This window comes from Balaenoptera ricei, chromosome 5, assembly GCF_028023285.1.
Source record: "Balaenoptera ricei isolate mBalRic1 chromosome 5, mBalRic1.hap2, whole genome shotgun sequence".
NCBI lineage: Eukaryota > Metazoa > Chordata > Mammalia > Artiodactyla > Balaenopteridae > Balaenoptera > Balaenoptera ricei.
In genome coordinates this window covers 95,573,274-95,597,752 of record NC_082643.1, presented here as the reverse complement: position 1 = coordinate 95,597,752, position 24,479 = coordinate 95,573,274, and the positions used below count along the sequence as shown (strand labels likewise).

The 24,479-nt window shown below is 35.9% G+C and overlaps 1 protein-coding gene across 3 annotated transcripts in view; it reads left to right on the top strand.

Moving 5' to 3' along the window:
* The window catches only part of SLIT2 (slit guidance ligand 2), a 379,714-nt gene that overhangs the window by 218,866 nt on the left and 136,369 nt on the right, over nucleotides 1–24,479 (top strand). For 2 of the 3 annotated variants that reach the window (XM_059923271.1, XM_059923270.1), the window contains exon 5: nucleotides 18,689–18,760. In XM_059923271.1, the coding sequence (XP_059779254.1) occupies nucleotides 18,689–18,760 (72 nt within the window). Of the gene's footprint in view, nucleotides 1–18,688; nucleotides 18,761–24,479 lie in introns of those variants that run through there. The other variant, XM_059923272.1, reaches the window with a different exon arrangement.

Sequence of the window (24,479 nt, the reverse complement as noted above, 5' to 3'; positions counted from 1 at the left end):
CACTACTGGGCATATACCCTGAGAAAACCATAATTCAAAAAGAGTCACGTACAATGTTCATTTCAGCTCTATTTACAATAGCCAGGACATGGAAGCAACCTAAGTGTCCATCAACAGATGAATGGATAAAGATGGGGCACATATATACAGTGGAATATTACTCAGACATAAAAAGAAACGAAATTGAGTTATTTGTAGTGAGGTGGATGGACCTAGAGTCTGTTATACAGAGTGAAGTGTGAAGTAAGTCAGAAAGAGAAAAACAAATACCGTATGCTAACACATATATATGGAATCTAAAAAAAAAAAAAAAAAGTGGTCATGAAGAACCCAGGGGCAGGACGGGAATAAAGATGCAGATCTACTAGAGAATGGACTTGAGGACACAGGGAGGGGGAAAGGTAGGCTGTGACAAAGTGAGAGAGTGGCATGGACATATATACACTACCAAGCGTAAAATAGATAGCTAGTGGGAAGCAGCCGCATAGCACAGGGAGATCAGCCCGGTGCTTTGTGACCACCTAGAGGGGTGGGATAGGGAGGGTGGGAGGGAGGGAGATGCAAGAGGGAAGAGATATGGGGACATATGTATATGTATAACTGATTCACTTTGTTATAAAGCAGAAACTAACACACCATTGTAAAGCAATTATACTCCAATAAAGATGTTAAAAAAAAAAAATCTTAGGTAGTGCAGACAATGCTTCCTTTGCAAATGGTCCCTTTGTTCCCTCAACAGCAAAAAGAAATAGTACAATTAGAAAAGCATATATCAAATTTTGTTAAGACATAAAATTTCTAAGATCTTGTAAATAGAAAACCACTCCTACTTGGTAGGTTAATTTCCTACTAATACACGCACAAATGATATTTGTGTGTTGGAATTATTTTATCAGTGAATATTCCTCACACAGATATACTGAGGCTAAGAACTGCACTTAAATGTGAGCCCTGAATCTGCTGCAGCTGATTTTCTATGTATAATAACTAAGTAGAGTTTGTGCATATACCATTTTATGCAGTACTTTTGTGGCAAATTGATTTAAGTGCCCTTTTGGAACAGTTGTTGGGCAGAATTGATTCTGTGGCCGATAGATTGACTTATACAGCACAATTGTGGCTGGATTGATTCTGGCGTTTAAATAGAGTTTTAAGCAAATGGAACGGTCGGTAGAGCTATAGAGTAAGTTCTCCATCAACTTAGTCTGTGAAATGCTGTGACATTTGTTATTAAAAGAAAGTCAGTAAAGTACCATGGGTTACAATACCCATTGACAGCTGGCAACGACAAAACAAAATATTTGAGTTGCATTAGACATTTTAAAGTAAATTTTATCTAATTTTATCTCCTTGTAAAGATATAATCTGACATGGTCAAAGTAGAATTGTTGAGATGTTCTAATTGCAAAACCTTGCATCACAAGATAAAGAAACAACGTTACAAAGTGGATATATGTGGACCAATGCCTTTGTACTTTCTCCTGACAATTTCCAAACCTAGTACAAATCCAGCCTGGGTCTTTTTAGGTTTAGCTTCCTGATGGCAGGAACTTTCTATTCACTTCTAAATTCCCCCAATACCTGTTAAATGCTGAGGGTAAGTTCCTATAATTTCTCAGGCTCCGTTTCCTCGTCTGTATGTGGGTGATAACAATACCGGCTTCTTAGGTTTGTGGATATTAAATGTGTGGTATGTTTAAAACAGTAGAATGATGACTGAGTAGAAATGCATTCCTACGAAGCGTATAAAAAGAATGAACTGTGCAGTTTAAACTATTCAGCCCTGATTTTTCTTTTGCACTAGTTGCTGTTGTCTTGCTATTTGTTTCGCCTTAACACCATTCATCATTTTTTCCTCTTAATCTCATCCTCTCTTATTTTGCGCCGCCCCCCCCCCGCCCCCCGTCACCCCTTCTCTCTCTCTGCCCCTTTCTTCTTTTCTCTCTCTTTCTTACTTCAACACAGCTCTGAGTTGTTTCTTTGATTTTCCAAATCTTGGTTAATTCTCTGCACTATGGCAGTTTCCTTTCTGCCCCATCAACATGGTACGCTTGGGAAAGCAGACGGCTTACAATGAGAAGCACCTGCCTGCTGCTTCTGAGTTGAAGCCTTTCTCCTGGCAGAGCAGGTGACCAGGGGTGATGGAGATACTCACCCCCACTTCCTCCACCTAGGAGGCCCCACCCAGGGCAGCCCACTGAATTCAGAACCAGAAGTTGCTTTTCAGATTTTATATCTGTAGTTAGTTCTTTTTTAGGTATAGTTCAGAAATCATGGTATCAGAAAATGTGGGCTTTGGATCTCCTTAAAATGTCTGCTAGCTGCATAAATCAAGAGTGGATTGCGCACTGAGTGGAAACATTAGTTTAAGATTGCCTTTCAAAAATTATTAAATGGCTTTGTTACATTCAGAACATTACAACATACCCGCATACTCTTATCCTTCTTTGTAATCCAGCAACTGTATATGATGAATTTAAATTCCCTGAATTTAAAATGTATCTTAGAATAGCTAAGAGCTTACTGGGATTGTTTTAAGTATTTATTGATAATGACAGCAATATAATTCACAGATACTATACTATGTTTAACTGTGAAAAAGGCTTTTCTGTCTTCTGCTAAATTGTACTTTTATAGATAAAATTGGTAAGCTAAAATTCTACCTAAATTACAGGACGTCTTCCAAAATCCTGTTTATTGGTATATATTTCCATGTTAAAATGATGATATGTAACGTTTACTGAATATTGTTAATACTTGTGAGGTCCTGTGTTAAATATTTCATATAATCTTCCCAACAACCCTATGAAATGTGTTCTAAATGTTAGTCTTAATTTAAAGATTAGGAAATGAAAGCTTGGAGAAGTTAAAAAAAAACTGGCACAAGGTCATAGAGCTAATGAAGGGCACACCCGGCACATCCAAGATGAAACTTTTAGATGATTAGGGTGGAGACCAAGCCCTCAAGTTCACCCCGAAGGGGAGGGAACAGACAGAAACTTGTATGCAGCTGTGGCAGATCTACCATTATCCGGTGCTCGCTGTGTGCCGAGCACCCCGCTGGGCATTGCACAAGCTTTAGCCCAGCTCTTCCAAACAATAACCTTATGAAGTAGGTGGTTTTATTATCCCCATTTTACAGATGAGGGGGTGAAGGTTTAGAGAGGTGGAATGGCTTGCCCATGTAACAAAGCCGGTAAGTGGCAGAGCCCAGATGTGGGTCCAGACCCTCTGGTTTCAGTGATGTGGCCCTTGAACACGTGCTGTACTCTTCTCTCTGTTCACAGGAAGACAGGATTGTTCTCACCTGGTGTGTGTCACATTTAATTAAGATTGAAATGTACTAACTTTGGCCCATCACAACCAAGCTTCCTTTCTTCTCCCATTAGGATAGCTACCCTGTGGGGAATTCTGAGGAAGGAGAGAGACATTGACGGGGAACACTTCTCTTGCACCCCCCATCCTCTCCCCAAACTTGCATGAGTTCCTTGGGATGTGACCCCTGAAATACTCAAATGATACCAGATAATTCTATGAGTATGTAATACGAGACTCTACTACATATAGTCTTTCTCTTGAACTAATGCAAACATCTCTCTCTTACGTGAAACTCATTTTTTATCTTATCCACTCACAGCTATTTAGATCTTCAGATGCATAAAAATAGTCATCTTCTGTGCAATGTATTCCTTGATTATATATTATAATTTTAAAGTTTCACTAAATAAACCGTACTTTTTAACAAATTAGGAATTTAGGCTGTGATGACTTTTACAGGTTGGCATACTTATTTTCTACCTACATTTACATTTATTTGCTTTTCTAAGTTAAAATCTGAGCAAATACTAATTTATCATGACTCAGTAGTTTCCAAAGTAGTCCATGGAAATACAGATTTATGATATTCCCGGTCAGACTCTAAGAGAGGTTAAACTGTGGAGGAAAATAAAATTACCGGTAATTAAATTTACCAGCAAGTTTGCCATCTAAAGCAAATTTATGGCTTCATAGTGAAAGATAGTTTAGACACTTTCACATAAAGTGGATCCATTTTTACATGATATAAGTATTATACACTGCTGTTTCAATTTATATAATTAAAATGATATCATTGCACTCTGAGGTTAATGGGATACCCAACTGGAAACCATACGTCGTGAGCAATAAAATAGCAGCATTGCAGTATTGGCTCTTTTGTTAATAGCTGATGCAGTATTTCAGCACAATTAGATTACATTCTACCTTTTAAAAATCTTTAGAACAAGTAAGAGATATGCTGATTAAAATGAACATATTCTTGAAAGTTGCCTTTATTTTTTAGGAATAGAAGGATTAAATGAGGATCTATAAAGAGTGCTTAGGATAAATGTATTTGCCAGTTATTTTCATTCTACCTCCTATTGAAAATAAATTTTCTGGAGAATATTCCAGAGAATGCTTCAAGTGAGGTTTCTAAAATTATCATCAGGAGTTATAATATAGGATTGTTTTAAATCGAAAATGAGGGACATCCCTGGTGGCACAGAGGTTAAGAATCCGCCTGCCAATGTAGGGGACATGGGTTTGAGGCCTGGTCTGGAAAGATCCCACATGTCACGGAGCAGCTAAGCCCGTGCACCACAACTACTGAGGCTGCGCTCTAGAGCCCGTGAGCCACAACTACTGAGCCTGTGTACAACTACTGAAGCCCGCGTGCCTAGAGCCCGTGCTCCACAACAAGAGAAGGCACCGCAATGAGAAGCCCGCGCACTGCAACGAAGAGTAGCCCCTGCTCGCTGCAACTAGAGAAAGCCTGCAGGCAGTAACGAAGACCCAACGCAGCCAAAAATAAATGAAAAAAAAAACAAAATTAAAAAAAAAACTGTCAAAAAAATTGAAAATGATTGAGATCTGTTTAACTCTGGAAAGAAAAACTTTCTTATGTCATAATATTTTACATTTTTTCTACCTAAATTACAGGTAGTGAGATATATTAATAATTAAGATATCTACGTAACTAATATATATCTCTCCATATACCCATATTTTCACAGTGAGTTTTTCTCTCTCTGTATCTTTCTTTTTTCTCCAGTATTTCTCTTTCTCTTTCTTGTGTCTCTGTCTTTGTCTGTCACACATGTACATACATTTAGAAAAAACACGTATATATATACTTTAATATTCAGATCAATATCAGTATGGATATGCATATGTGGATAAAAAGCAGGGATAGGAAAATACATCTATTCCCATTTTTGAATACAGTTTTATCCCAAGTTCGAAACAAAACACATCAAGAGCTGTTTTTATAGCCTATACAAATTCTGTGAGCATGATCAAAAGAATATATCATATATTGTAGAGCTGTTGTGGGTATATGGAGGTAAAATTAGGGGAAGAAGACTATAACTCAGTGTACAGAGTTGAACAGAAACAAACAAACCTTCTAAGAGAGGATGGTATGTAAAATGGGTTCAAGCTGGTCTAAAGTAGTGACCACTCCTTGATGGCCATGGCTCAATAATTGGGCTTCTGTTATATTAAAAAGAATATTAAACCAGTACAAAACTATCACAAAGGACTCAAAGAGCATATTAAATAGACTTTTCCCCAGCACAAGTAGTTATTGATTTTTAAATTGCCTTACAAAGCCTATTGCATGTATCAACTGAAGAGTAGATAAACAAGTGTGCTATATCCATACAATGGAATATTATTTGACAATAAAAAATGAACTGTGGATACACACTACAACATGGGGGAGGGAAGGGGAAGTGACTGTTCATAAGCCCAAAGTTTCTTTTGGGAGTAATGAAAATGTTCTAAATTTAGATTGCGATGATTGTTACACAACTCTAAATAATCTAAAAACCACTGAATTGTGTAATATAAACTAATAGACTAGTAGGTATGTAAATTTTATCTCAGTAAAGCTCTTAAAGTCTATTTGCAAAAGTTTTCTGTTGGTGGGGGTCATAATTTGTTGAGATTTGATGTTTGCCAATTTTATTTATTAATCATTGATTTAGAGTTTTTTTCAACTGAAGCTTGTCTTCCACTGAAAATGTTTTCATAATTATCAAGAATCACTTTTTAGTTGAAATCTGTAAATTCTGGAAGGAAAGCCTGATGGTTGGCTATCTTTATAGACCAGGAGTTTTTATAAAGTCAGAATTGAGTATACATATTGACGAAGACTCTTCATTGACAAGTGTACCTTTAAGAACAATTGAGGAAGAGAAAACAACAAAACTTTCTGTTCTGAAGTAGTGAAGTGTTGTTCTCCAGTCATTCTTGCACAAAGATTTCTGAAACCTTTATTTTGTCTTATTTTATTACTTGCTCATCTTGTTTCTTACTGCTAATAAGATTAACTGAAAATTCCGTAGTCATCTTATTTGAATGTTCTGGAATCCCAATACAAACTCTCTTTCCTTCTAATTAATTGTTAAATGCAGCAAAATTCTGTCTTCTTACCATTCACTCCCCAAATATGTCACCCTTAATATACCTGTATGTCTCTGGTCTTCCCATACTGGTCTCTTTAGAAACAACTTCCCATTTCTTCTTAACAAACTATCCCCATTGCTTTTCCTAAGACCCAAATGCCTTCCCCTTGCAAAAGCATCTCTTGATTTATATGTCACATCATTCTGTTATCTCTCACTATTTAATTTTCTCATGCATGTTACCATGAGTGTGTGTTTGCTCTTTATTCATATATATATATGCCTGGTCCTCCTGGCTATATTGCAATTTTTTGGTGAAAAAATAGCATCACATCTTTGATATGTCTCGATACATGAATAGTGCAATTCCTGACACAAATACATGGAGTTATATTCAGGAAACTGTTATTTCTTGGTTGGCATCCATGTTTTATTGACTAAATTATGAAAGTCACACATATCCCTGAGCCTAATATTGAGAAAATTAAAGAGTTTTTATTTCCATCAACTGAAACTGAGACTGTTGCATGATCTTAATATATCAGAGTAGATGATGACATTTTCATGTAATATATCCTAAGAAAGACGTCGAGTACCTATTAAATCAGTAATCTGCTTGAGAACCTAAATGTCAATAAGTATACTACTAATTTGCTAATCCGTTCTGGACGTTTTTATTTACACTTTATTGACCACAGCCAGGCACTGTATTAGGCATTGGGGACACAATGATGAATTATTCAGTACCTGTCCTCGGGAACTTTTGGCTCTCGTGGGATGTGTCAACAAGTAAACTAGCAATTATAATCCAGTATATCAGTTAAGTATGATGTGTTACAGGAGCATGAGGAAGAGAGCCTACTCCAGTATTAGGATATTTCTGAGACAATTTTTAGAAGAGAGACTCTTTAAACTCTGCTCCAAAGGATGAGTGGGAGGATTAACCAAGTGAAGGACTACATGTGAATATTCCAGGCAGAGGGAAATGGATATACAAAGGCTTGACAGGAACACATGCATGCATATTACATTGTGAGTGTGTTACAGTCAGCCCTCTGTACCCACAGGTTCCACCTCCATGGATATGGAGGGCTGACTGTATATTTACTGAAAAAATTCTGAATATAAGTGGACCCGTGCCGTTCAAACCCATGTTGTTCAAGGGTTAACTGTATATTCCATGAGTCCATATGTAAACTTAAGAAACTCCATCATTTCACAATATACACACATATTGAATCACTATGTCATATACCTAAATCTAATATAATGTTATATGTCAGTTATATCACAATAAAAAAATTAGAAAAGAAACTCCATGGCAAAGTTTATTTTATTTTGTTGTTTTGTTTGTTTGTTTACTATCATCTACCATCCCCAACACTCCAATCAATGATAAAAATGACAAAATGAAGTATTTCCAATCAACGACAAAATTAAGTATTTCCTCCTTCAGGAAACTGGTATTTTTATCAGTTCAGCAGTATAATGATCACCTTACCTGCTTGCTTTCTCTTTCGGAATCTGAGCTTCTTGAGAGCAGACCCATGTTACTTACATATTTTATTTCTAAGAAGTAGCAGTGTATTCAGCACACACTTCCTCAATACATAACTCTTGAAGTGAACTGAACTGAACTAATTGAAGTGCAGGAAGGTAACATGTGTGAGTGCCTTTGTGTGCTAAGACTGAGCAAGGCACTTCACATGTTTGCATAGAATGCATCAGATCGTTGAATCTGCAGTAACTCTGACATAGCAATGCTTGATATTTTTCTAGAATTAAAGAAAATAGAGCATGATTCAATGAATATTAATAACTTGACCAAGGTCACATGGTCACATAGTTTTACGGAGCGGAACCAAGTATTGCTATCCAAAACCTGATTCTTGTCCTGTCTCAGTACACAACCCTCCAGGATACCATTGCAGGCATCTGGGGGTGTTTTCCGACTGTTGTGATTATCTCTGTGTTTGGATGTGTCAAAAAAAAAAACCTCACATGGGTTATCATAAAACATGGGTTATTATTAGCTCAGTGGCCCTTATAAAATGTACACAAGGAGGTTATTTTTTAAATTTGTTGTCATGCACTATTTTTAGAATCTCTCATTACCTGACGGCTCTACCCAATTAGGTATGTCCTCCTTGAATGCACTTAATTGAAGTGCTTATAGGTAACCAAATGGTGACTTAAATATTACTTGGAAAGATCAGTGTTAATGTGAGGTGATGTTATGATACTATTTTGAAGAGAAGAAAGAGAAAAGATAAACATTATCTACACTGTGAATCATTTATTATTTCAAGATTAGTGTCCTGGTTGTAAGATTTTACATTATGCAAAAAAGCCTTTAAAATGGCCTCTCAGAACATTCTGGAGATAGATGGTGGTGATGGTTACACAACATGTGTGAATGTACTTAATGCCAATGAACTATAAACATAAAGTGTTAAATATTATGCTATGTATATTTCACCACAGTGCAAAAAATAGGCCTCTTATCCAGCCTTCTTCTTTGGTCAGAGAACTGTATATATTCTTTTTTGCTTTAATGGTGCTTCCCATTTTTTATTTCCTGTTGGCATTCACAACTTCCAACTGGATGCATGTAAATGAATGCCAGGCTTATAAACCAAGCAAAAGCTAGAAGATACCATTTACTGGAGATGTACCAATGGGCTACTAATGTGGGGTTCAAAGACAATGGGAATAACAGTTCCCTAGCAGACTTGTTAAAAACACAGGTATCCTGGACCTCCCCGAGAGATTCTGCCTGGCATCTCTGATGGAACTCAGAGGTCTGTTTTTTAAATGGCCTCCCCAGAGGACTCTTATGGCTGGTCCGAGAACCGCACTTTAAAACCACAGCTCCTGGGTCATCGAACTACAATACCAGAGAGCCAGACCTCTACAGAAGCCACCTCCTGTGTGAGGCAGGGCAGCAGTGGTCAAGCATATGAGGTTTGGAGAACAACAGAACCAAGTTCAAATCCCTGCTCCACTGCTTACTAGCTGTATGACTGCAGCTAAATTATGAAACCTCTGTAAATGCCAGTTCCTTGCCTCCAAATGGTAATAGAAGAGTACAGTCTGATATGGTTATAGAAACAATTAAATAAATCAAAGTGTATCGCCTGACAGTTAATTGCCCAATACAAGGTCGTTTTGAGTATTATCTTATTTCATAAATTCTAAAATGAACACGTTTTTACATTTAAGTATCTATGGGGTCTTACAAGTGTCGTAAGTTGTGTAAAAAAACTTCGATTAAAACTTTTTATTAAGTGCAAGAAAGCACTGTTATCAACACATATTAGAGATTAGAAGAAAAATAGGTGTGTATTATTACTACTATGTTCAATAAAGCTTTGATTGCTGAGTATGAGAAGTTGCTGCAGGTCCTGAGTGACAAAACAGTTTTCAGTGGAGGAACAGCGCTGACCGTCCCTAAAAAAGAGACCATTCATACATCTGACAAAGAATGATTTAAAAAGAAAAAACCACTCTGCATAAGATTATATTTAAGATGTGGAGGAGAAAGGATATGTGTAGAAGAGACAGCCCTATTTATGAAGAATCAGCGGTCAAGTTGTTGGTTAAAAATGTATCATAAAAGAAACAGAATTATCACAGAGCAATGATTACATCAGATTTTATGCAGTTAATAAATGCTTTTGAATGCATGAATGAGAGAATAGAAGTGAGAGAGAGAAAAGAACACAGCTGACTTTCCCACCTCCAGAGACTGAAATCGTGAGTACACTAAATCTGGGTTCTTGGGGACGCTAACCTGCAAATGTGAAATTCATCAACGCATATCATCTGAAAGGAGATTTACATGTACCGTGCATAGTTCAATTCTCACTATGGTACAAAGGCTCATTAGTCTGTATTTCTCCCTCTGATCTCTTTATTGAGCTCTAGTTTAATATCTCCAAGGTTTTGTGAAACAGTGACATTTACCTCTCCTGTGTTGCCTCGTTGTGTCTATCATACTAGATTTTGCTGCTTATCAGGGCTCCAACCACAGGCTTATACTTATCGCCTCTCTTCCTTATTCACACTCATCCAGCATGTTGTCATGTTTTGTAAGATTTTTCCTCAGAATTTATTTTTCTTTCCCTACCTTCTTTCCATAAACCTTTGCTTATTAAAGGCCTTTCATATGCCAGGAATTCTATACAAACAAGATAAACTAAAATCTCTAACTTCATTTATCATATTGTCTAACAGGAGAGACAGTTATCTAAGAAAAGAATTCAACTAGAAGTTTTGGAGTGTTACAGTAAATATGTGTGCAGGTCACCTTAAGAGCACAGAAGTCAGCACAACTGACTCCCCAATAATCAATAATAATGTTTTATAATTAATTTGTAATTATGTAATAATTTTATTGATATTTAGTTATTTGAATATTAATTTACATTACTAGTAATATTGTTGTTTGGACCAGGCAAAATGGCCCTAAGAGCCATTTATCTTAGCTATTTTACAGATGAACAAATGGAGAAAGAGGGTAGGTGACTTGCACAGCATAACATAGCTAATAGGTTACAGAGATCTTAGCACATGGCTCAGCTGGGGAATTGGAGAAGAACTATGCTGAAAGAGTTACTGTTTGCTCTGTGTCTTGAACAATATTTAACCCAGCATTTCATGGCGATAGGAACTAGGTGCTTAAAGACAAAATAAAATGTGGATAATCTGAAGATTTGGAAGAATGATTTTATAAAAGGTGAATTAAGAGAATAGAATTAATGAATGAAATAGAAGGCACAGAAAGTATCAAAGAAGGCCCACAAGTGAGACACAATCTGAAGGTTTCAAGAAATGCCAAGAAAACCAGTGTGACTGGAGAAGAGTAGGCGAGGTGGGGAGGAGAAAGAGATGAGGTCAAAGGTGTCAATCAGTTGATTTGGGGGCCTTGTAGACCTTGTAATGCTTTGAGCTTTTCCCTCCTTATGATATGGGACATCAGCGAAGAATTTTTTTTTTTACATCTTTATTGGAGTATAATTGCTTTACAATGGTGTGTTAGTTTCTGCTTTATAACAAAGTGTATCAGCTATACATATACATATATCCCCATATCTACTCCCTCTTGCATCTCCCTCCTACCCTCCCTATCACACCCCTCTAGATCATCACAAAGCACCGAGCTGATCTCCCTGTGCTATGCGGCTGCTTCCCACTAGCTAGCTATTTTACATTTGGTAGTATTTATAAGTCCAATGAAGAATTTTGATCAGAGATGTGGCAAGATATGATTATAGGAAGGCAAAGGGAGGAGCAGAGAGATAGTTGGGAAGTTATTAAGACAATCCACAGAAGCGGGGATGGTGGCTTTGTCAGAGGAGCAGAGGTGTAGGTAAATCAAATTCTGAATATATTTTGAAGAGTCATGGAAATTTGCTGGTGGGTTGGATGTTGGGTGTGGAAGAATATGAGATGTCAATGAGGACTCCAGAGTTTTTGGTCTGAACGACTGTAAGAATGGTGTCCTCTTAACTAAGATGGAGAAGAATTCAGGAGGCGGTTATTTGACATGATGTCAATTTTGGAAATATAACTGTGTTGCCAATGTGGCGGATGCCTTGGAAGGGATCATAAGTTAAGGCAAAGATATCAGTTTGGAATCTCAGTCATGTATGAAATGGTGATGATATTCTAACAGGGACCATGGCAATAGAGAATGGGAGGAAGAGGCTTGGTTGAAGACACTGCTGAAGTGGTTTTGTGAGTGGGTTGTATGTAGTAGAAGGAGAAGGATCTAAAATGGGAAACTCCAGGGTGATGACCACTAGGGCCACTTCTCAGGCCTAGCTCTGGTAGGCCTATATCTTTCCAATTGTGCAAATACCAAGAACGTAGAGCCTTTCCTGTTTGAAACCACTTATATTCACCCTCGTTCATATCCTCCTTATCAAGATTAGCTTCAGAATGGGACAGTCTTTCCAGCTCTTCTCACTTCCTTGTCATTTCAGAAAATGAATAAACCAGGCTTTCAGATTTAAGATGTTCAATATTTTAATTCATATGGAAAATTCCAAATTATGCCTGAGCATTTGCAGTAAACTTTTTTTTTTGTCTTTTTCCAGGTTTATTGACATATAACATTATATTTGCTATACTACAAAATGATCACTGCAATAAGCTTTGTTAACATTCATTACCTCACATAGTTAGAAGTTCTTTTGTGATAAGAACTATTAAGATTTACCTTCTTAGCATCTTCAAATATACAGTGCATTACTGTTAAGTACACTCACCTTGCTGTACATTGCATCCCCAGAACATATTAATCTTACAACTGGAAGTTTGTACTTTTTGACCACCTTCACCCATTTCTCCCATCCTCCACCTTCCATCTCCAGCAACCACCAGTCTGTTCTCTCTTTCTATGAGTTCCACTTTTATTTGATTCCACATGTAAGTGAGATCATGCAGTATTTGTCTTTCTGTGCTTGACTTACTGCACTTAGCATGTGCCCTCAGGGTCTATCCATGTTGTGGCAAATAGCAGGATTTCCTTCTTTATCATGACTGAATAATATTCCACTGTGCATGTATGTGTGTGTGTGTATATATATGTGTGTGTGTGTGTGTGTGTATATATGCATGTATATATACACACATGCATATATATATATATATATGCATGTATATATACACACATGCATATATATATATATAAAACATCTTCTTTATCCATTCATCTGCTGATGGGGACTTAGGTTGTTTCTATGTCTTGGCTATTGTAAATAATGCTGCATTGGGGTGCAGATATTCTTACAAGAGAGTGATTTTGTTTCTCTGCATATATACTCAGGAGTAGGATTGCTGGATCATATGGTAGTTCCATTTTTAATCTTTTGAAGACCTGCTATACTGTTTTCCATAGTGGTTGCACCATTTTACATTCCCATCAACAGTGCAAAAGTATTCCTTTTCTCCACATCCTTGCCAACACTTGTTATGTGTTGTCTTTTTGATGATGGCCATTCTGACAGGTGTGAGGTGATATCTCATTGTGGTTTTGATTTGCATTTTTCTAATGATTAGTGATGTTGAGAATCTTTTCATGCATCTATATGTATTCTTTGGAAAACATCTATTCAAATCCTCTGCCCATTTAATTGGGTTGTTTGAATTTTGATGTTTAGTTGCATGAGTTCTTTGCACGTTATAGATATTAATCCCTTATCAGATAAATGTTTTGTAAATATTTTCTCGGTTCTGTAGGTTGCCTTTTCATTTTTTGATGGTTTTCTTTGCTATGCAGGAACTTTTAGTTTGAGGTAGTCCCACTTGTTTAATTTTGCTTTTGTTGCCTTTGCTTTTGGTGTCAGATATAAAACAGTCATTGCTAAGACCAATGTCAAGGTGCTTACCGCCTATGTATTCTTCTAGGAGTTTTATGGTTCAGGTCTTATGTCGAAGTCTTTATTTCATTTTGAGTGTCTATGTATGATGTTATACAGTGGTCCAGTTTCATTCTTTTGCATGTGGCAGTCCAGTTTTTCCAAAACCATTTACTGAAGAGACTGTCCTTTCTCCATTGTATATTCTTCACTCCTTTGTCATAAATTAATTTTCCATATATGTGTGGATTTATTTCTGGGCTCTCAACTCTGTTCCATTGATCTCTCTGTTTTTCTGCCAATACCATGCTGTTTTTATTACTATACTTTGTAACATAGCTTGAAATCAAGAAATGTGATACCACCAGCTTTGTTCTTCTTTCTTAAGATTGCTTTGGCTCTTCAGGTTCTTTTGTGGGACCAAATAAATTTTAGGGTTGTTTGTTGATTTCTGTGAAAAATGCCATTGGAATTTTGATAAGGATTGCACTGAATATGTAGATCGCTTTGAACATTTTAACGATATTAGTTCTTCTGGTCCATGAGCATGTAATATCTTTCCATTTATTTGTGTCCAAAAATTTACAAAGCTAATTTAGTCTCCTTGTCTTCCATCCCAGCTCCCCAATTATCACACTTGTTTTCCCCAAACGCTTTTTGCATTTTGCTATTCCTTTCCTCAGAAAAGTTGAGTGGTTCCAAACTCTCCCCAAGATGACAAGCCCCTTAACTTGCATCAAAGACCTTATATTTGGACCTAACTCCAACTCTCAACTTTATTATTTAATGCTCTCCAAAAAGAATTGCCTAGTTCACTGGAGACCCCCCATTTCTCCACACTACTGCCCAATGCCCCTCTCTGCCCATTGTTCCTGCCTGCTCTGAATTTCTGTTTCCAGATCAATCTTCCTAAAAATCAACTCCAATCAAGCCATTTTCCTACTTGGAAGCACATTTTTACACTCTATTGCCTAGTGATATAATTACAGACTCTTCCCTTGGCAGCACTATCCTGCTAACTCAGTAGTTCTGACTCATTTTTCTCATACACATAGTTCACAGAACAATGCACTCCCATCAGTAATGTATCACATTGCCTACAATGGTCTTCAAGGAACAGAGCAGATACACTTAGGGGCGCAGAGCAAATTCTCCTAGTAGCATAATTGTAATATGTATGTAACCAATGCCTCTGTGGTAGTTACTGTGCGCCAGTCACTTTGTGAGCACTTTAAAGAGTGTTTCATTGAATCCACCAACAGTCCTGTGATATAGACACTGTTATTGTTTCATTTTACAGATGAAGAAACTGACATACAGAAAATGTAAGCAATTTTCGCAAGGTTACATGGTTAATAAATGTTTAGCACTAATACCTGATATCGCTGAAGCTTGGTTTCTTTAATAGTAACAAACAGTAATAATAATGATAATAATAATACCTACTTCACTTCTCAGTCTGCAGCCTATGCTCTTAATTCCTCTGGCATACCTCCTCTCTCCTTGGATTTCTGCCACCCACCTGTACCAACACTGGAGGATGAGAAATATTGAGCTCAGTAATTTTCATCAAATTTCCAAAAATTCCCTTTCTATTTTGAAAGTGGCCTGAATCAACCAAGCCTCCAATGACTGTTACTTCTCTGATCTCCTGGATCACTTTTCTAAGACTCCACTCATGCTTTACTTATTCTGTACTACCTTTGTTATCATCAAACTGTGAGATATAGATCACATCTCTCCAACGAGACTGAAAAATTTCCACAACCAAACTCATAATAGACACTGTAAATTTTGACTTCCCAATTTTGTTAATGGTTCCTCTATCGAAGTTCAAAATGACTTCCATCTTCTCTCTCTTCTTTGCCTAATCCATATCCACATACAATTCACTTCTAAGTTTTGGTTCTTCATGCATCCCTGATACCACTCTTAATCTCTTGTACCTTTTCTATCTAAAGGGTGGGAGCCCATCCATTAACAAGCCCAGGGTGAACAAGCAATGTATTGATGGTTATTATGTTGCTTCATAATTCTTATTACTTTTCCCCCAACCAGCATAAAAATCTTGTATCTGGTTATCCAGATTTGAGTCTTTGACCCCTTGTATTCTCCTAAATTCTACTGCCGCTTTAATCTAAGGAAGAGCATCTGTCCTGCTCCCATACGTCACTCTTCCCTCCCTGCCACTGTCTGCTGAAATAAGAACTCACTCTTCAATCGGTATCAAAATGTCTACTCCTCACACCCCTCACTTTTCCTTCCAACCTCATCTCTTATTACTGCACTGCATGTTATACCTTCTAAGCAAACCAGACCAAAAGCTACTCCCATGGAAGTTCTATTTTTCTACCTCCGTACTCTTGCTTGTGCTATTTATTTCACACAAAAATGCAAATGACATAAGTCAGAGGCTAGGATGAGTTAAGAAAAAATCTCCTAAGTTTTAGGCCACAGGAAGGACATATTGAGATGGATTAAGTAGCCCTCAGTGTCATCTTTAGAAATCCCCACATCTTGACTCAATACTTATCTGGATTTCCTCTACATCTCTTGACACTTCAACACTTTCTGTCATTGTTTAGCACCTGATATCGTTGAAGCTTGCTTTCTTTAATAATAACAAATAGTAATAATAATGATAATAATAATATCTACTTCACAAGATGGCCACGTGGGTTACAAAACATAAATTTGATATTATATTATCTCTAAAAATTTAAGTATTGCACATAGCAGGTACTGAAAACTTGTTAAGTTTCTTCCTCCTGTCATGGGTGAATATTATTGCCCACTTAACTGAAGGGACCTGAGATCCATAACTGAATTTGGCTGCCAGAGTAAGCGGAGCACAAGAGCAGAGACCCCATCTCTATGAGCCGCCTGAAGTCATCCTCCTGACTGTCCTCCCACCACACCCTCACCCTCTTTGAGACCATGACCCTAGAAAAACTGTGCCTAGAGGCTGAGAAGAGCTGGGACTGCAGGTGGCGAATGAAATGGCCCCAGCTGGTGGGAGGGGAAGACTGCAGAGCCTGGGAAGCAGGCAAGGTCTGAAGCCAACATCTCTGCCATTTTTATTCACCTACACAGTCTCTAAAGCAGTCTCTGTTCTAGGAGAAGTGGGAAATAAAAATCAGTGGTGAGAAAACATTGAACTGACCGGGGCACAACAATAAAAAACACTATCTGTTCTCACGAAGTGCTCTAGAATTAAATTTGCTTGAATTCAGTCTTTTCCCTTCTCATTTCTTATTACTTTCTGAATTTTCTTTCTCCAGTATCTCTCTTTACCTTCTCCTAGCTCAGTAGCCTCCTTTGAGCACTGTTTCTGACATTAGGCTTTTAAATATATGCTATTAAACATTCTAACTCGATGTAATTAAACAAAGGAGGGAAGTTAGTCTGAACCAACGACAAGCTGGAGAAGTAAGCAATTTTTAAGGAAATGAAGTTTTATTACTCTTAGGGATATACTGAAGCTATTGATAACAGTTCACTTAGGACATGAATGGCTGCCTTAACTCCTACATAAGCACATATTACAAACTTACTGTTTGGAATAAACTATGTATGTGTTTTTCTTTGCTTTTTTGCTAAAGACCTTTACTCTTTAGACTAACATTATTTCTCTACAAATTGCTTAGCAAACTTTTTTTTATTTGAACATTGCAGATATTGAGATATAAATGCAAATCTCACTTGTTTAAAACTTGGTGCTAATGAGGTCAAAACCACACAGTAAATCTCTGTATCTGCCAGTTATCTCTATTGTGTGGCGACAAGTGTGTGAGCAACCAGCTCTGGTCATAAGAAGCATTGGGGGAGAGAATGCTGGTGAATTCGTCCAAAATGCCTCCACAAAATTGGAAAATGACTCCATTTTGGCAGGCATGTACCCGTGGTCAGTAGCTTCGTCTTTCTTCACGAGCGTCAGTTATCTTGAATTTAAAGATAATTTTAGTACCTTCATTGTTACTTTAATACTTTATTTGATATTTCAGCTTTCTGCTATGTGGTAGTGTTATTTTAAATTTCCTCTTTTCAGTGACATTTCTTGCATGTGTATTTATATCCTACTTGTTAATGCTAATAATACTATGTGAGCTTATAGAATTGCATCTGAACTCTGAAGGAAAAATAATGATCCATTTCATGACATGAGTGATTTTTACAAACTCTCATTTCAACTCAAAGAGTGCTTTTTTTCCCTTGATTAAAATGTATTTCTCGATTAAATTAAAATGCAAATATAGACAGTCTGTGTTTATGGTTATAATAGAATTATTTAAAGAAGGTTCTAAATCAACCTGCTGCTAATATTTCATGCAAGAACTGTGGGTTTTATTGTTGGGCCGGTACTGCCGTGTTCCATTTTCAAGATTACTTAAAGTGCTATGAAAACTTAATCATACTGCCCAGGTTTTATCAGTTTTTGCTCAGTCTCCTCTAGGATGTTAAAAGGGACTGCTTTCCTATATACTTCTTAAGTTATGTTAGTGATATTGGAGAAATATCAAGTACTAAAACTTTAGAACCCCTTGAAATTGAGTTATGAACAATTTACTACTTGTTTTAAAAAATATTTTATTACACAGAAGTGAATCAACTCTTAGATTTAAGAGAACCATATTTAATAATTTATTATGAAATTAAAGATCTGAAAGATTACTTCAAGAAACCATTTAGTCCAACTTTTTAATTTATATTAGATATATAAAATATTTGTGTTAGAAATTGCATCTAATGCTATGGATTTAATTATGATCCTTTAGTATTTTTTTAGCTTTCTTTTTTTTTTTTGGAAGTGTCCTATCACTTTTCAAACACATTGATTAAAATAATTCTTAAATAACATTTATAACTTGATCTTTTTTCTTTTTTTGTTATTTTTAGTGACCTCAGTGAAAACCAAATTCAGGCAATTCCAAGGAAAGCTTTCCGTGGGGCAGTTGATATTAAAAATCTGTAAGTATTTTTTCTAATTGATACTTTTTTTTTAATTATCCATTTTCCAAGTTTAATTTATATTAAATAAAGTGTCAGGAAAAAAATGGTGAAAACCTATATACATCTTTATGCTTCCTTAGGAGAGCTTGTAACAATAAGTTTTAAATTGTTTTCACAAGCTATCTGAAGAGATTCTCGTTTAGAAGATGTCTTGAAACTGAAGTTGTTATCAAATTCATTCTTCAGACCTTGTGATTAATCTTGTGAAATCTAAAGAAATTATTTGATTGAAAGGTATTTACAATGTACTTTCTTCCCCTTACTGTGAGCTAATTTCAATAGCTCCTTTTTCACTTGTTATCGATGTTTATTGGAAATGCAGAATATTTTTTTTCTGGAAAGAGTAGATGATATTTTCTTGTTAGAGATACCTGTGGCCTAGAGCTACAGCTTTTTAAAATAGCTTTTAGATCACCATTTTCATTAAGTGCCAACAGTGTGAGAATGAGAAAATTGTCTTTCCCTTTGTGTGAATACTTTTCTTGCATCTTTTCCCTCCTATATCTTTATGAAAGAATATATGTATAGCCTTCTTTAAAAAGCAAAAAAAAAAAAAAGAAAGGAAAAAGAAAACTATGTTTCTGTATTATCCCTTGATAAATCTTTAATCTAGTGTCTTGTGTAGATGTGTTTTTTGTAAGTGTGGATAGCTATTTTCATACCAGATTTAAGATCACAGTGGCAATCCTAATATCATCGATATATATCTTAATAAATTTAAAAATACCTTGTTAGCCTTTTAAAATGATGGTTTTCGACTCACCGTGAATCTAAAACGTAAAACATTTTCTGTAGCTTTTACATTAGTTTGGAATGTGGGGGGAAAAGGCCCCTGTGTGCTGAGATTAACTATCAGGAATTCAGTATTTCTTAGCTAGTAATAAACAGGGCAGGCACTTGAAGAATTAACTTATATTCCGAATTCTCCATGGTGAGATCCAACAATATTTCTCCAGTAGCGAAAGTGAGACAGATGTTTTCCTTCGTCAAAGAAGACTGTTTATAAAGCTACAAGTTATGGCCTCTACATCCTCTCCTCAATGTAAAATTTTTTTTTTTTTAATTTGTACTTTCTAAGTGTATAGGTAAAGACAGAAAAATATAGACTTCTAGGTATAAATGTGTAGAGCCGTCAAAATCCTGGCCCTAGGTTTTTATGAGCGTTTACATGTTAAAGAGATTTGATTTGCTTTGTTTTTAATCTCTAATGAAGACTTAGGGAAGTCTTCAGATAGATTCAGAGATGTAGGGCATTCAAAACTGCCTCTGTATATTATGTCTGGTCAGAACAACGTAAAGATCCCTATGTAGCACCTACTCGAGTTGCCTATATGTCTCTGTAAAAGGACAGTAATGGCCAAAGTTGACCACCCTTTGAGAATGCCACTTTCAAGCTTACAATAGTATTTTCTCTAAAGCCTTAAAACAGGTGGCTTTTAACCTTAGCAAAGATATTTAGGGAATCCAAGTCTATTAAGTAATCCTTCTCCCATATTTAAGGATGCATTTGGGAGTGAGATACCAGTCATGGTGGGATTCTTCCTTAATTCCTCTTCATTTATTCTTTAAAAATGTGATTTTAAAAGTTTAGAGATAAAAAGAAAAGCATCATCCCCTCTCTCTACCATTTTAAAGGCAGTTATTATGTATACTGTGAGATGAGTTTAGGACTGTCTCAGAATCTCTTGCTATTTTTTGGTTTTGTAAACATGACAAATCAGTAAACTTCATTGAGCCTTAATTTTTACTTTTATGAAATCAGTATAATAATTTCTTACATTTGCTGTGGTTACTAGAGAAAAACCATATGTGAAAAACCTTAGAACAGTAATATGCTACAAAATATAGTACAGTATTCATTCAGCAAGTATTCACTAATCAACTGCTAGAAGTTAGCACTGAAAAACTTATACTAAGGAGAGAGGAAAGGAGAACATAAACTAATTTGCAATATTAGTAATCGATCAGATAGACCCATGTCTATCATGGGTCAATTAGACATTAGAGCTGCAAAAATGGGAAAATAAATCTATCAGAAAGTACTAAATGAATATACACAAGACCCTGATTTATAAACAAATTAAATGCAACAGGTACTGAGGAAAGAAAGAGATAAAAGTATTGATATTGCTTGAAGTTATCAGGGAATACTTTAGAAAAGAGTTACTGAAAGAAAATATAAAGGAGTCTTCAAGGAGGTTGGTTCATACTGTATACTGGTGAGTAGTGGCCGGTAAAAGCAGACTGAGAAAGTAAAAATGTATTAAGACCTATGCAAGGCCTGATTTCTGGGTTTCGATTGGTTTGGAGGATAAAAATTAAAGTGCAGTGGAATGTGTGTGTGTGTATTGTGTGTGTGTGTGTGTGTGTGTGTGTGTGTGTATGATGTAAGAAATATTACCTTTTTTTCAAGGCGAACCAATACTAATTCGGAATAGCAGCAGTGGTAAGAAGCATAGCAATCTGCATATGGAGGAAGCCAAGTAGAGTGGCATCCAAATGATCAATTTCATGGGACTTTGTGTGAAGTCTAGTTTTATCATTAAAAATTAAGAAGGATATTTGGTAAAATATGTTAGAACTGAGAGTAAATTTTAATTTGTATTATTGTTAAAATGGTAACTGTATGTCATCAAGTAATGACTCGATAAAAGTCCATAAATATTGACATTATTAATATTATTAACATTCATTGTGGGAAGGAGAGGCATAGTGCTTTGTCTTATTTATTATTCCAGTGTGTACGTTTACAGTTTGGACAACCCTGCATGGTGCCATCATGGCTAGTGTTTCGAGTCATTCAGGGAGTAAAAGAGAAGAAGTAAGGCTGCACAGAAGGAATACGTGCTTTAGTTGCATCAAGCCGATATTCTGTATAGCGCTGTCTAAAAGACTAGTCTAATGCACTGTACCGAGTTTATTGGATTTACCACGTATTCAGGCCTTATTCAGAACAAATTCCAGTTATCAGAAGATTTTCACTGGAAGCACTTGCTTTAATCTTGTGGATTGGCTAAATATGCTCAAGGCAGCATCCTGACAATATGAAATTGATGCTGTGGAAATTTTGCAAATTAGCAGATCTTATTCCTCTTCCTCCAGGCAAGCCACAGTAAAACTGTTCTAGACAGCTGGATATTTATCTTGCTGTTAAACATCTCCAGGGAGAACTTCCCATAACTTTTTTGCTTACCTCTATTAATTTCCAAACTGGATTAAAACGCTTTATATTTTATTTTGTTACCCAATTTTCTCCACCTGCTACTTAAACCAGTTTCTTTTTTCTGGCATTTTAGACAGTGAGATCTGAGAATAACAAGATAGTATTAAAATATCAACTAAATAATAGTGTTTATAAAAGTCACTGGCAGCACTTTTACATAGGATTTACATCTGTGTGTTTGAACTCTCCAAGTATGAATTCAAGTACTGATACCATATCATTACCAAATGATGCCTCACCAAAATGATAATCAATGTTTATATGATTTTCCTTGATAAACTTTGTATATATATTTAATATATTTAACACTGACTAATAAAGCCTTGGCTGCCTCCTGATCGATTTCTGAACAAAGACATGTTACATTGTGCCAGTTTTGTTTACAAGTATGTATGAGGCATTTCCATTTAATTGAATAATTTAAGAGAATATTCAAATTATAATAAATCTTGCCTTATTGCTGAGACTTGCAAGATTATTCTCTAAGTAGGTATTTTATGAATATAAAAATGTTCCAAGAGTCTCTTGTTTTTATGAGAAATCATTTCTAGTCATGTTATCTTAGGATTTAAGCAAAGAAGTGCAAATATATGAACTTAAAAATCAAATGGATTGCCAATAGTTACTCACACTGCAAAAGCAAACTCTAACATACCTTACATTAGTTTCTTTAATGAGTTGAACCTGAATACTTAAAATAACTAAATTCCAACAAACATTATTTTAGGTAGACTCTTTAAAGTACATCATACCTGGTTTTTATTCTTCTTTCATGTTGCAGTATATCCTCAAAATGTACTCTGTGTTCCAAACTTTACTATTTACTGTTCATTAATAAATACATTCCTTTTCTATTTGCTTGCATTATACCAATTCCATTAAATTTTCATCTGTTATGAATCTTACCCTCCTTTTCCAATAAAACTACCTGTTGTTAAAAAATAGGTTAAGGAAAATATTTATATTCATTCTTTTATAACATACATTAGTTTACAGACAAGGGTTATAAGATGATTTAAGTTATAAGATGATTTAGCTTGGTTCTTTTTGAGTAAGTCATGGTATCATTTGGGAAACAAGAATGCATGGCCATGACTTTTTAGGAAACAGATAACCCAATTTGGGATGCACTGATTCTTGGTGATAAGATTTGGCAAATAGGGAAGAGAAGGTTAATCTATATGTTGCTACACAGCTATTTATGTTATTTAGAAATTTAATTTTTTTCTGGAACTCTGTCATCTTCAATTTATTTTATTAATGGATCAATTAAAACCCATAGGAGGAAAATTCACAGTTCTATACTAGGGACACAGAAGATATATATTTTACTATTTTTTTCACACTTCTCTATTTTAAAATATCAATCTAATAGTTTCTTTTCCTCTATCATCTGCATTCTTGACGATGATAAGGGAACAAGGTTGCTCACGTAATATAGAATAAATATGTAACAGTCAGAAGAGTGTATTATATATTTAACCATTCAAATGCAAGACTTACTTTAGCTTTGTCCTATAAATTAAATCATATTTACAGAATGTCTACCATAATCAGCTACTTTTCATGTTTAGTTTACTACATTTCTTGTCATACTTAATTACATACTTTTTACATAATTATCATAAAAATAAAATCCATTTTTATCAAATTGAAATTGTAACTTTTAGTGCCCCTAGCTCCTCCCAAAAAGTGTTTTCAGTAAGCCTGAGGCTGAAGAGACTTTGAAGGGGAGGTTGGTTTCTCACTCAAGGGGCTTGCTATCTTTAGCGTTAGATTAAATACCACATACAGGTCTTTAGAGGGAGGTAGAACCTTCTGAACAAACCTGTAACAATGGCTGTTCATTTAGATAAATAGCAAATGAAGTTGAGTTTTATGGTATAAGGACCAGGGCCTCTCTTAACATCCAGAATGCTGCCTGTGGACACAGGGGACAACCAGCAACCAGCAGTTGTCTGGGTTCTTAGATGTAAAATGTATTAGGAACTCAGCAGTTGCCACAGTCAGTACCATGGGAACTGTCCATGGTCCTAGAATTTGCCTGGTTTGAACTCAGACTAAAAAACCACACTGAACTGTGATAATCCCCAACAACTATGGTCAAGTTTGCTACCAATAACCTCTTCAACATCGCATTTTGCTCTTTCTCCTGGGTGCCTTACCACTCTTTATTACTGTTAGCTTTCTCTCATGTAAAATTGAGTCTAAATAACGTATCTTCATCAACGTTTTCCAAAACAAAAAAACAAAAAAGAAAAAAAACACAAGACATTTTGATTGAATAGTTGGGAATCTAATTCACATATGTATCAGTATAAAAGAGTAATTGTCATGATCTTTCTGTGGCTGCGTGTTGTCCTTGAGACAGAACAGATCTTTAGGTTTCTTACTTCCCCAACCCTGGACAGCCACTCTTTTCTACCTCTGAGCGATTACAATAAGCCGCTAATT